General features: G+C 40.1%; 1 protein-coding gene and 2 non-coding genes across 5 annotated transcripts in view; 2 read left to right on the top strand and 1 right to left on the bottom strand.

The window, feature by feature from the left end:
• Nucleotides 1-5,419: 5,419 nt before the first annotated feature.
• fgd5a (FYVE, RhoGEF and PH domain containing 5a) overlaps nucleotides 5,420-14,555 on the bottom strand; it is a 34,617-nt gene continuing 25,481 nt past the window's right edge. Inside the window, exons 13-21 of one of the 3 annotated variants that reach the window (XM_073468104.1) lie at nucleotides 12,357-12,440; nucleotides 12,163-12,242; nucleotides 11,920-12,016; nucleotides 10,974-11,111; nucleotides 10,563-10,665; nucleotides 10,160-10,296; nucleotides 9,041-9,169; nucleotides 8,530-8,684; nucleotides 5,420-6,993 (exon numbers count right to left, since the gene is read on the bottom strand). In XM_073468104.1, the coding sequence (XP_073324205.1) occupies nucleotides 6,957-6,993; nucleotides 8,530-8,684; nucleotides 9,041-9,169; nucleotides 10,160-10,296; nucleotides 10,563-10,665; nucleotides 10,974-11,111; nucleotides 11,920-12,016; nucleotides 12,163-12,242; nucleotides 12,357-12,440 (960 nt within the window). In that variant the 3' untranslated portion in view covers nucleotides 5,420-6,956. The other 2 variants (XM_073468105.1, XM_073468103.1) reach the window with 2 other exon arrangements.
• Nucleotides 8,374-8,445, top strand: trnae-cuc (transfer RNA glutamic acid (anticodon CUC)). Its single transcript has one exon. It is a non-coding gene; the product is annotated as a tRNA-Glu (tRNA).
• trnae-cuc (transfer RNA glutamic acid (anticodon CUC)) lies at nucleotides 9,531-9,602 on the top strand. Its single transcript has one exon. It is a non-coding gene; the product is annotated as a tRNA-Glu (tRNA).

Raw genomic sequence — 14,555 nt, 5'->3', positions numbered from 1 at the left:
ATATGGCAAGAAAGACATTACTTTTTCCATTACTTCCACTTCCTGGAAAACTGTCATCTTCTTGAATGATGACCTCATGTGACACGAGTGGTTGTAAATAAAATTCAACCCAATAAAACTATTACAGACTTTTGATCTTTCCTGCCCCTCCCATCAAATAAACCTGCAGCTTGGTTTGTCAACTGATAGCCAGTGGAATTGCACTTGAGTAACCCCTTCCTGTGCTTCTTTGTCCCGCCCCGAGCATTCTGGTTTGACAGGAACTTCATCGAATTGGGGAAGCAAGATTTTCTCCTCAGCACGAGAAAGCAAACAAGACTTCCTCACCATCACCACCGTCTCAAGGAAGAAAAGTAGGACAGAGGGCTGCTTAGTTATGTTATGTGATGACATTCAGGTTCATTTCTCGTTAGCACTTAGTTAGAGGAATCGTTATCTGCTGTAAAAATTCCAGCTTGAGATAGTTCACACACTGACACAACACAATTTTATATAAAACCACTGGCTTCATATTTTCTGTGTGAATTCCATTTGTATCTGGGCAGGGGACCGAGACAGTTCCTGTTGTGATGGCCATTTCTGCCATCCCAGCAGTGCCAGGGCAAACATCACAGTGAGTAATGAGAGGAACAGGCAGACGGAGAGAGGGAGGGAAGGGAGGGAGAGATGAAAAAACAATCCCTAAATAAGGAGAGAAATGGTCCTTTCATCAAGAGACATGCCACAGACTAAATCTGCCTTTCTCTATCTGTCCTCATTTCCCGCTCCCACTCTATTTCACATATTTGCCTTTCTTCCACCATCTCTCAGCCCTTCTTCTTTCCTCTGCGCCATTTCCTTGTTTGCAGACAAAGAGAAGTGTGCAACAGGTTCTCCATTCAAATGACCCTGAGGTAAACCAGACCAGTTTGTAAGACAGACTTCGTGGCAACATGATGTCGGTAAAACATTTCGCTGGAGTGTGGGTTATCTCTAAAGGCAGCTTAACCTCACTTTCCTCTTTTAGTCTCTGTCAAAGTGGTGATAAAACTGCCAAGAAACACATCTACAAGTGTTTGTCTCTGGTTTAAAATGTTTAGCAGATAACACACGACTGGAATATCAGCAGGCTTTTTGTGCTCAGCTGCTGTCTTTCATACTTATCCTTTATTGTGCGACATATTCCACATTAATGCTCTTGTGAAAAGGAGCAGTAGACAAGAACAAAGATCTGATGGAACACTTCCCGTTCAAAAAAGCCTCAGCTTAAAGTTAGGCCAGGTGCGTGTTCAATGCACTGTAAACCAACAGCATTGCATTGGAAAAGTATTTTGTGATTACGGCATGGAAAGTTGCTCACCTGTTTACACCGGTGTTATGCAGAGGGAAAATCCCCAGCATACATTGAGTATGACTGTCTGATCGTGAAGCTCATTTAAAATGTTCTCTCTGTTCTATTCTGAACCGGTTTGCCTGCATAGGTTGGTGTTTTGACAGTGAAATGAAGGCCAGGTATTACATTTCTGACTTATTATTGGCCTCCTGGATGTTGATTTGGAACTTTTCAAGTGTGTGCAAGGAGAAAACTATCCTTTTTCTATCTTTAGAGGTCCTTTTCTTATGATTTGCAGAGACTGCAGAAATAAAAGGCTATTGATTCAAACATGCAGGTGGTTATCTAATCACTCCTGCAGCTCTGGTTCCCTGGCTACTGATGTTCACGCTCGGTGGAACAAGGTGTCTTTAACTTTCAGGTGCTTGGAGGAAATGAATAACTTTCCCATGCTTTCGATGCCTTTCTCACTTCTCTTTCTCTCTCTCCTTTGTTACTTCAAGTAAGTATTGGGTCATTGACACTCCTGGGATCATGTATCTAGAGCAACCCCAATCTTCCTATTTTCTGTTCTGCCTACTTTCTGACTGACATGCAATCACTTCATCTTCACTCTTCTAATTGGAAATGATCTGCTGGTCTTGATCTCTGTATCCAGTGACAGTGTCCTCACCAACACTCTCCCCTGCTCTCTTCCTTCCTTATTATCTGTATAGACGGGCCTTTAAAATTATTCATGAGCAAATGAAATCCTTGTTTTCAATTATCAAAGGATCTGTACTGGCCGATAAATTAAAGCCACAATCTTTTTCTTTTCTTTAGCTCGCTCTCAAATCAGGCCTGCTCTCGTTAACTTGCGGTCATTAATATTGCAGACGTTGAAAAAGAAATAGGCCAAAATGTTTTGTGCTGTTTCTTTGTCTTTAAATATTTATGGAAGCCACTGCTTTCCTGGTCGTGGTCCACCGCTGTCTGACTTGGTTGTCTTGGCTGTGTGAAAGTCTTTGGTATGACTAATTAACTTATCTGAGATGGCTAGTGTTACCCAGCAGTGTGGCTGAGCTGGGAAGTGAAAAGCCTGAAGAAAAGAAGGGCTGATTATGGTCTTTTTTATTTGGCTGAATTAAATCTGCAACAAGGCAACGCTTAACAGTAATTATTTATAATCTCTCTGGTGATACAAATATGTCACCTTAATTTGACCTTAAATTGCAGTGCCTCTCTTGGTTCAATCATTGTAGTTACAATTAATGGAATGCAGTGTTGTTAAATTCTGAATATCCAGTTAATTTCAGGCTGTATCTCGATACACAATATATATCTTGATATTTTTGAAATCTTCTCAACAGCACTTCAAAAGTGGTAGGACTGGGCGACAGAATCAAATATTAGGATCTTTTTGACCAAATACCTCGATATTGATAAGCAGACGATATTGTAGAGATGACTATTGGTACAACAAAATATTATCACAGTGAGATTTTTTATAAATAACCATCAGTAATGTGGATATAATGAATGAAGTAGATAAAGGCAAGAGAACAAGTCTGTTAAGTTCAGAAAATGACATCACTTTACTGTAATGCAGCTTTTAAAACCAGGCAACGACAACACTTATGCTGTTTTGTGATATAAAGATATCCAAAATCTAAGCTGATTATATAGTTTCACATTGTTATAACGATATAATATTGATATGTTGCCCAGCCATACATCATAGTCCTTTAAAATAATATATGTATAAGTGCTGACAAAAGACTCTAACCCTAACCCTAAACCTCAGGACATCACAGTAGGACACATGACTGTTAATGGACACAACACACTGATTGTTGTCGGATGTAAATCAGGACTATCTAATTGAATGTGGAGTCATGCTCTCTTCCCTAATTTTTCCATTACATAACATCATAGCAACAAGATACTAAAAAAAACAACCCAAAACAACACATGATGTCCAGAATGAAGTTAATTTATATCAGTTGTAATTTTGGATTCAAACTCCAGAAGTTATGCCAGGACAGTTAGTTTACTGTCACTCATTGAATTAGCGCTGTAATGCTTTCTGTTTCCCCTCTCCGTGCCACTCTTTTCATGAATTGATTTAAAAACTATTTCGAATACACATGTTATTGGTTGGATATTAAACAGTGCCATCATAATATTTACCAATTTTATTCCCAGGCAAAGTTATAGCAGTATGAGGAGAAAATTAACTGAAATTTCTAAAATATCTCATACATCTTTGTTTGTGTAGAGAGACTTGGTGTACCTTCAGCATAAAGGGGGGTGCCCAGCTGAGAAGACATGTTTGATTACTTCACATATAATAATACTCTTTCTCTTCCTTCCACCCTCTTGTTTTCTGCAACAAATACATGCCATCGATACAAGATTTATACTTCAAGTTTCTATTAATTCACTCTTTATACTGAGAAAACAACTGCTTGAACTTTAAGTTAGTGGCACCAAGACCAAGTGTATACTCATGGACAAAGAGAATCTTATAGGAGGAACTCTTCCAGTCATCAGCATGTCTGATACAGTTCAGTTGAGATCTGTTTGGCATTATTTACTGCTGCCCTCTGCTGGATGAAAGATACACTTAACTAGGCTGTGACTGTGTTAGCCAATAACACAAACAATGGAAACACACTGGTACAGTACAGTATGTACTTATTTCGGCATCAGCCCAGTATTTATCTTGAACAGGGGCTGAACATTAAATGAACACCTGTACAAACAAGTTCAATGCATAGCAACAACCCTTCAAAGAGTACAGCTTTTGCGAGGCTCATAATTATAGCTGCTAGGATTGTGTGACAATAGATTGAACCACTGTATATGGCCAGTTTGAGTGTGTAGTGTTTTTGTACTAAATTGTATGATTTTCTAATATGTTTAGGTCATTCTCCCTCATAATAATCATAGATATAGATGCAGATTAGAAAGCGTGAATTCAATTTTTAAGGCTATCTTTTTCCATGATGTGTCTTCTGTCAGACTTGGTGAAAGAAAATGTTCAAAATACACATTTAAGCATTTAATTGAGTTTTTCTGTCCTGGATGTAAATGCAAATAAGCTCATTTTAATCAGATAGTCTCACTTGCAAACATAAAACAAAATATCAGAAAACTTGTAATGTGAAGTTTTATGGTGATATCTATTAGTTATTTTACCCTATTCATCATTTTTATCTAAAAATATCTTGTGTTTATCTAAGTGTTTTTCTTAAAATGAGTTTTTTTCTCATACTCTGAGCCAAAAATCTCCACTTCAGTAGCACTTACATACACCAAACTTTCCAGTGTTACTGCTGTCCATTTCCTGAAGGCTTATGCTGAGGGGTTTGTTTATATATCAGTCATAGCCTGATTTTTATAACGTTTTTATAACGTTCCTAAACATTGCAAAAGTAGTTTAGAGAGTTTTTGTAGTTTTTCATTTTTGTTGACAGTAATTTCTGATTTATGGAATGATAATAATAATAATAATGATGATGAAAACAAAACCCCCTCTGTAAAAATCTTTGAACATGTGTTATCCAGTGTACAGAGATTTGCTCTGGAAACGTATGCAAATTAGTACATTTTAACCAGATAATGTCTCGTATGCATATTCAAAGCAACCTTATGTAACTTTGTTACTCTAAAATATCAGCTTCAAAATCTTGTAACAGGGTGGATGGTGTCTGTGTCTCAGCCACTCCGCTCCCCCATCACTTGTTTCTGCACTATGTAACTTCAGTGGGAGGGTAGGATCACAGCGTTACATACATGTTTACTTCAACATACATTACATCTGGCAAATTGTTACAGACCTGGGATTTGTATTTACGACTGTGGTGTTGCACTCAGAAACTGTGGGGGGAGGGCAAATTGCACAAAAAGCCAATTTGTACATGTTTCTTTAAACACAAAATTTCAGAAAATTTGTAATACTTGTCAATTGTCTTAATGTGAGTAGTCAACTGTGGAAGTTCCATGGTGATGTCTATTATTTTAGAAAATGATCCTATTCACCTGTAGTGTCTCCCCTAGCGATAAAGAAACACATTCACATGCAAGAACTGGCAGCACTGTACTACATTGCGAAAGGACATTAAGTGCACTTTTTAAAGGAGTTTATTTTAATATGTATCTATATACATAAACATTTACAATGCACTATATGCAAGAAGTACAATCCATAATAACACTATAGGTATGGCACGTAGGAAAAGCTGAACAGTACTGAACAAATGTGTGCTTTAGAAACAATGTAGTGTGATGGAAAGATGAAAGATCACATGTGGTACGTCTACATTCTGACTGGACTGGATAATGCCTTTAGGTAGGTTAGTTAAAACTATGCATGTGTGAGTAGAGAAGAGTGAAACTCCAGCGAAGACATGGGCGGCTCAGATGACTCTAACACTGACAGTTTTCAGGTAGTATGACAATGGCTTTTTTCAGCAGTTTCCATTAAAGTCCAAGTGGTTGCAGTGTGATTTTATCCAGCAGTGTATATACAGCATGAAAGATGTATTAATAAAAGTGGCACAATAGTATATTCTTATGTTACTGGACTGTAACCGAGCTTGTCAAAATACTATAAGATTAAAGTATATAAGAGTAGATAAAAAGCAAATGTTATCAAGGTCTCTTCTGGAGACATGACAGTGGTACAGTACTGTGATAACAAAACAAGGAGTACAATTCCATTTCAGGCACATTCATCATCAGTTGCAAATTGCACTGCATTCAACTGGAAGAAATCAATTGGCACTTAAGAACTGTATGACAAACCTACAGAATCAAATACAAAGGGAAAGTTGTAGAAATGCTGTTGAGTGGTTATCATGCCCAAGGTCATTCCATAGCTTTGTAGCTTCAATACAAGACTCCACGAGAAATATAATGTACACACACCATGATGCTTAAAATGACCTCTTAATCAGAACATTGTGTCACAACATTTCTACAAACAAGCCATATAATTCACTTAAATTTCTGCAGTGTATACTTCACAATATATATTCAGAATACCAGATATCTCTCTAAAACGGTGACCAATATTTTCCCCTTTTTTCTAGCTGCGAATACTACTGTGGAGCAAAGTTTGTTTTGGATATTCTTTGCAAAGTGATGTTTCATCCATCACAGAACACAGGCTGTCACTGTCTCACATGTATAAAAAAATGAAGGATGTGACGTTCTCCTGCAGAACCGAAAGAGTGGTTTAATAATCCAGTGGAGCCTCATAAAAAAGACATCAAAATACAGCAACGTTAAAAAAGTTGACGCAGTGAAGACTCTTTTGTGGGGTGGTCCTTGTAAAAAGTTAAAAACAGAGGGAATTAAATGTTTCTTAAAGAGTTCCTGTGAGTTCAGCCGAAAACCTGAGGAACCTTTAATCATTCTCCAACAAGAGGTTTCCACTTCTCCTCTCCACGTAGCAGCACCCCTCCCACTTTTTACTCCCCACCATTGGGTGGCAGCCTTGTCTAAGATTCCACCCGGTGATTAAATTTTGACATGATGTTCCACAACAGGTCAGACGTGATGAATCCTTACTGATAGTGTGAGTTCAGATGCAGCAGGTAGCTATGTTGTGCTCCACAGAGGAGTTCTAGCAGGGCGTGTTTGTTGAACTGAGCAGGTGCTATAAAACAGTAGCCTCCTCCATGGCATTGACCCATCTGAAATACAAGAAGAGGAAACATGAGACCTTTTAAGTGTTTGCTTAAAAACACACTCCACTGATTTTACATAGCATTGTCACTTTGCGAGTCATGGACAGTACTGTTAAGCCAAAGAAAGCAGTTACATAATGTCCTCTTTGTTCAACCAGATCATGGGGACTATATACTTGTAGCAAGAGGTAAGTTTGACCCATGTGTGCTTTTATCATGCAGCGACAGTCTCACAAAAAGATACTACTGGCTACATTACTGTAATTGAAGGATCCAGTGTTTTGGGGATCTTGACAGAGGTGGATTGTTACATTCACTTAAGTACTGTACTTAAGTACAAATTTGAAGTATATGTTTTGTGGTTTATATTGTGTCTCCTCTGTCCCTTTTACATCCTGTAAAGAACTCTTTCTGCTTTGGAAACAGCTACGTATATACATTATTTACTGAAAATCATAGTCTGACTGACACTGGGCTTTGAGCCTGGTACTAATGTTGATATTTGGTTTCAAAATTAAAATGATATGTTGACCGATTGTAAACAAACAGCCTTGATACGGACCCCTTCAATTAAAAATTAAACATAAAATATTGAAAACTATCTACTTTTCAGCGGTGAAGAAACTGTTTCTACATAACATTAAGCCTAGTTTGTGATTTCTCTTCTGCAATTTCTTGTTGCTCATTGGCCGACATATATGCCACTACTAATATATCTGCAATAAGCTAAAACTGGCTGATATATCAACCAGGCTGAAGTCTCAGTCTACTGCACTACTGTCAATAACATTTTCTCTTTTGCTACTGTGCATATGTATAAGAATATGCACTTAACACTCCTTGAGATAGTGAATCTGACAGTAAGTAACAAATGGATCAAAATAAAGTGTCAACAGCCATTATGTTAATTGGTGCCTTTTGTGCAGGTCAGATTAAGCTCGAAGAGATAAACAAAGCTAATGCCCTTTAATAAACACGTTCTGTCAACTTGAATTGTAAACCGCAGCATAACAATGCCACATATTAATCCAAACAGTTGTAATGCCTAAGCCAGTTGTCATCTTTCAAAGATACTGACTTTAAACTTTTTTTATCAAAGTATCTAAAGAACACATTTGGATAAAATCAGCAAGTGAAAATAAGCAAATACAAGAGCAGACATGAGATCACCTAAATAAATCATACCAGCATTTTAGGTTGAGATGAAACAAAAGGGCCGAGGCCCTATCACTGTCACTTAGGACAGCAATTCTCCATAAGATAAACAGGGTGTTAATATAGTGCACTATGGAGGCACAGTGCTGTATACCCCATATACAGTTCTGACAGTTCACCCAACCTACTATCAGACATACCACAAATGTCAGTCAAAATGCATTTTACAGCTCCCTGGTGGTCTAGTGGTTAGGATTCGGCGCTCTCACCGCCGCGGCCCGGGTTCGATTCCCGGTCAGGGAACGTACTTTTCAAAGACACCTCAACTCAATTGCAAAGATAAAAGACAGCTGCATCTTGTCTTATATAAACAGCTCCAGTGCTGACCTGCGTGCCATGTGTTGATCATCGGCCCTGAAGGTGTAGTACAGGGTTTTCTTGTGGTAGAGATGGAACACGTTGCTGCTTTCCTCTCCCTCCGGCCTCTCAGTCAGCTTGACGGTGAAGCCCTGCAGAGGTAGACTCTCTGAAGCCACTTTGTCCTGAGGAAACCAGAGCGAAGACATCAAGCACAGGCACACAAGTTAAAACATCAATCTTGCTGTCAGCAGTATAACAAGAATTTCATGCTTCGAGAAGAACAAAGTGAAACTCAGATGTGTACTTGTCAAAAGAAACAGAGAGAGCACAGAGAATCCCTTCATTAGTCACGTAAAGTGTTGTGCCCAGGAGGAAAGGTTGAGCAGTGAGAAATGTGAGTGTTAAACAGCTCTTTGCTGCGCTGGCCCGACATGAAGAAGAAAAAGGATAGGCAAAGGCTGTGGGGAAATGCCTTTGAGTGATCATGACAGTGTGTGAGAGTTTCGGGGCTGGTGTGGGAGACTCTGTGCCCCCTCACCTCACGGGCTGTGAAGGTGTAGAGCACCTTGTCTTTGAGGAGGAACCACAGCCGCTTCCACTTCCTCTTGCTCTTCTTTCTGCGCTGCAGGCTGCCACTTATGGTGGAGCCCTCCACGGCAAGCGCCACCTGATGAAATGCGAGCCACGTTAGATGCACATGCTACAGTAATACACGTACACACAGAGCGGGGGGCTGGATAGTATAGCTGGAGTTTTTTGCAACATAATGTAACCCAGAAAACTAAAAACTAAACTAACAAATGACCGTCTCCACCCTTTGTGACAGTTTTGACAAGAATTGACAAAATGGAAAACAATTTATTTCAGGAGTAAGATTGCAATATGTTCCTGTTATTTTGTCCAAGAAGGGTCAAAAGTAGATAGTGAACCCTGCTGGCAGCTGTTTTGCACTACACGAATCTGCAGCTGATCAGCTTTAACCAATGCCAGACATTCCAAAACACATGGTTGCAACAAGTGCAAACATCTCCCTGGTGGTCTAGTGGTTAGGATTCGGCGCTCTCACCGCCGCGGCCCGGGTTCGATTCCCGGTCAGGGAACTGACTTTTGATTGCTGGATAATAAAGAACCATAGATTTAAATGCTACATATGTATATGTAGTATTGCAGTAAGCAATTATGAGCTAAAAGTGAGTGTGTTTTCATTCGAACAAAACACTGAACTCAAATCAAACGTCACTGGCCATCATGTCCATATTTACAAGATATTTTCTCAACTGATCGATTAGTTGTTTGGTCTATAAAATGTCAGAAAATGGTGAAAAATGTTGATCAGTGCCCTTAAATGTCTTGTTTTGTCCACGACCCACAGATATTTAGTTTATTGTCATACAGGAGGAAAGACACCATAAAATATTCACATTTAAGAAGCTGGAATCAGATAACTTTGACTTGTTTCTCAAACTGATTAAAAGATTATAAGTAATCAATCAAAATAGTTGAGGTTTAATTTAATAGATGACAACTGATTGGTTTATAGATTCATTGTTGCAGCTCTGATAATTTCAATAAAAAGGTGAACTGTGTGATGTATTGAGATAAAAAATTGGGCCTGTTAGATGTAGAGGTACAGGTGGCAAACGAAGGTGTAGTCCACCTGGTTGAGAGGGGAGGTGCTCTTCCTGCTCTTCCACAAACTTGGAGGCTGCAGGCTCTGGAAGACAGCAGAGAGGGGACGGCTGGCCCGGTGAGTCCGAGGGCTGGAGTTACCGCACGCCCCCGACACGCTGCCACCTACACACACACATACAGTACAGTTAATACCATATCAAAGAAGAAGAATCAGGATCAGTGTGCTAGGTACCTCAACGGAAGGGTACTGAAAAAAACGGGATGGAATAGAATAGTTCCCGTGATACCATCCACAACTTTTTTATAATGGAAATGCAAAATGTTCTGATGTGTAACAAACTGAAGTGGAAATGAGGCTTAACATATTTTTCTTTTCCATGTTCTCGACCACAGTTAGACAATTCTACATACAGAAAGCTGAGATTCACCTCTTTTCCTGAGCTCGGCATAGCAGTGGTCACACACTTTGGCCACCCTGTCTTTGAGGTACTTCAGTGGGTATCTGTTCCTGGAACAAGCACGGCACACCACCTGCTCAGAGAGACGGAGTACAAAGATTTACAAACAGCAGAGAGAAACCATACAGTTTTAGCATTTCAATTTATGGTGACAGACATTAAAACTCTTTAATTCAATACTTCATGGAGATTAAAGGAATAACATGAACTGAATAACTCAATTGAATACTGGTTTTATTAGATGGCAATTTTCTTTTCTGTAAGTACTCCTAGTGCAGGTCAGTAATCTAAAACTTGGTATCCAGTACAGTGAAACAAAACTGGAGTAAAGACTGATCACAAACAAGCCAAAACAAATTTGTGTAGGTCTGTGTATCTAACCTTGCCACAGGCGTTGCAGTGGTGTCGTCTCAGCGTGAGGCTGAAGTCAGACGTACAGTTCATGCACATCATCACATGAGAAACTGGCACCAGTACAGGAGCAGCCTCTCCCAGGGCCATCCATAGCTTCTCTCTGGCCTGGGGACACATACAACACATCAGACAAGGTGAGAAGGATGAGATTTTAGATAGCAGATGTAACTGTATGTAAGTATCTGGGAAAATTACAATGCACATCTAATTTTTAGTCTTAAATATAGGAATATAACTGATTATTGCAGCAATCATTTCAGCAGCAAATGATTATTTTAACTAATCATACAAGAACTATTACTAGCTGTCTTTCCACATATGTTTCAAGTGAACTTGTAGCAAGCATTTGAAATGCTGCCAAAAAATATGAAAATAAATGTGAATCAAGCTTCTTTTAATCAACTGGTTTGGAGCAAAAAAACATATATAGTTTCATCAGAAGTCGGTAGTATAGGCTATGCTTTGCATTGCTGCGATAAAAAGATTAGAAGAAGTAAAGACCTGGAAACAAATCCAGTTGTTTGTCAACCAACAATAAACCCCAAAGAGGAAAAAGAAGAAAAGGAAGAAACAAAGTCAGTCATCTTGGTCTTGTATGAGAGACAAATTTAGAGAAGTCTTCAGGATTTCTTTTCAATTGGGCATACTGTAATTATTATTTCATGTCTGCAAGTATCAGACATGTTTCATGCTGTCTGGAGACAAAGGAGTGGAAACAGTTGATCAGTCATGTGAATTAAATGATCACCAGGTCAGAACTTGTTTGGGAAAGGTACATTATCTGGCAAAAAACACCTCAAGCAAGCTCGATTCTTTTTTCTTCTTTTCTAATTTTGCCGTTCCCATCAACTTTTTGTGCATGAAAATACATTGATGGACACGCAGCTACTGTTTCTCTTTTAACTTTTCCTACCTCACTGCAGGGTCCACCAAACGTACAGAGTCCTGCTGCATGGTCTGCTATGGCTCGACTCAACGTGTGGAACCAGTCCTCCCTCTCTCCGACTGAACTGAAGACAGAAACAGACAAACAATCACACCTGATTCTAATGCTTTAGACCAAAAGTCTAGAATCAGATAAGAGGAAGTGAGTCTTGTGCCAGTCATCATCAAATTCACACAGTTCATTTCAAGGTTTTGGCCGTCAGAAGCTCACCTGGCTGAGAGCGTAATAGTGATGTCAGACACCTCGATCCTCAGACAGTTCAGCACATTGTCCAGGACAGGTTTGCTCACCTGTATGTGTGTGTGTGTGTGTGTGAGGGGCAAAAACACATCAGAGTTCAGCCAAAAAACATTCAAGTTGGAGATAAGCTAAGATTTTGTCAGAGATGGGTAAAGTTTATGTACCTTCATCCCAGACAGAGAAAGTGTGTTCTTCAGCCTGTATTTTCCATCCTGCTGAGGGTAGGTGTACAGCATAATATCGTTCATCTAATAAAGAGAAAAATGAGAAGTTATTAGGTCTAATTTATTTATCATGCTCCTCAAAAGAAAAACAGTAGATAAATGAGAATCTTAGTTGTTGGTTGCAAAAATCAGCTTCAATCCCCAGCTATTCACAATACAATGCCCCCTAATGACCACAAGGTGGGGATGTTGCCATGAGAGAAATATCTAAAATTGCAGCACACACCTCTTTGTTTATTCTTTCTTTCTTGAAAGCAACTCAACTCAGAGCTCAACTACTTACATTATGTTTCCTTTCTCAGCATTCACACATGTCTGTGCAACAAATTCCCATGTATGCACAAAACAAAATAAGGCATTAAAAGTGTTTATTTGCTTGTTCAACCTAAAGTATTGTGATCCCCAGACCACACTGAGAGCCCATTGTGTTATGAGAGGTATTTCATTTTTTCCCAGACAAAAGAGGTGACATCATTGGTCACACCTAATGTGTGCTCTAAACATCCGCTGTGGCCGTAAAGGCAGCATCCAGGAATTCTCCACCCTGCTCTGGGGCTCCAGGCCTCCCCTCGCCCTCCCGGCCTTCTCAGGCTACGCTGAGAACCAGGACTGGGTGGAACCGGCCACCTTCACCACAACAACAATAACAACACAAACAGTCGCAGTTACGGGTTCGCTGGCTGGAGACAAAACAGTGCATGATAGCCAAGCCTGAGGCCTGCCTCTGACCTCTGGGCTGCAGCCACCGCAGTTCGTCTGCTCCACCCTGCACTGCTCGTTTACTCAAAGATTCCTTCCACAGAAACCCGAGCAAGTTCCAAGTTAACGACTTTCCCAGATGAGACACAACATGCACCTACTTGACCCCTTTGGCACATAAGACATTTTACTTTTTCAACAGTTGCATTTCATCTCATCTCATCACCTGCCTCTTTTCACTCACACTTTCTTCCCTCTGGCAGCTCTCTGTATCTCCATCCTCCTCCTAATCCCTTCTCTCACTCATTCACCCCATCTTTCTTTCTTCTCTGAGCCAGGCTTGTGACACGGTTGTAGCTTCTCTGTGTTGCTGAGGTGAGTGATGGCTTTCATCTTTACTGTTGTTCGGATTCTCTTTCCTTAAAAGCCCATAAATAAGAGCTGACCCACTGAAGCTGTCCACTTCAAGGGAGCAAATGGCTATATAACCCTAAGAATCACCTCTCTCCTGTTTGTAAAGATGGGCAGAATGATGGAATAGAGCAAAATAAATGATAAAGGACAAATAAATCCACACCGCTACGTTATCTTCAATGTGGATCAACTAGAACGAGCCAAAATCATAAATGCTGTTCCTGCGGATATGTAGCTCGAGTATAACTCACAACATGAGACAGCACTGATTGCTTATGAAACAATAGAGTGGGCTTCACTATTTCACATTATGTGTTTGTGCAGCACCGCCACCCCCTCCTCCTCCACCACCTCCTCCTCCACCACCTCCTCCTCCCCGCATTCTACAGGGTGTCTGGCCTTCACTTTGCTGTCAGTCCCCTCCCAATACACAGGAAGCCAGCATCCAGTGACCCACACCAAACATCCTGTGAGGAAGTGGGGCCCTGGAAAACAAGTCCTGAGAGGGGAGGAGAGGAGAAGAGCGGAGAGGGAGGCCCTTTCTTGATGGGTGTGGTGCCAAGTGGAGGTCTTGGAGCCTTGGCCTCGCGCCCTCCCCTTCTAACCTCACCTACCTTGCAGACCGACCTCCGCCCAACATTCCCCCATATTTTTACTGCTAACTTCGTTTTCACCACTGCTTTAATAATATGGCAGGTGTTTTCTACTATAGTGCATGACGTTGAATCACTGATGTGGCAGTGATTTAATCTCACTGTCATTACAAGCTAATGTTAAACATCCAATAATTCTTTAAACCCACAGAACTTCCAAAGATACCAAATATGTGAGAGCATAAAATGAAACGTAATTGGAACCTTGTTTTTGAATATGTCACTCAGTGTAAATATCAAATAGCTTCAAGTTGAAGAGTCTACATCTTTGGAGCTTCACAGCAAAACAGTGTTGCAGCATTCTCCTAAACAACTGAAGCAGATGGAGACTTGTTTTAATGCGTAAAATCATACCTTTTCACACCATTTTGAG

The sequence above is a fragment of the Pagrus major genome, chromosome 6 (assembly GCF_040436345.1).
Source record: "Pagrus major chromosome 6, Pma_NU_1.0".
NCBI lineage: Eukaryota > Metazoa > Chordata > Actinopteri > Spariformes > Sparidae > Pagrus > Pagrus major.
The sequence above is the reverse complement of the archived record's forward strand: the minus strand, read 5'-3'. Positions and strand labels throughout refer to the sequence as shown.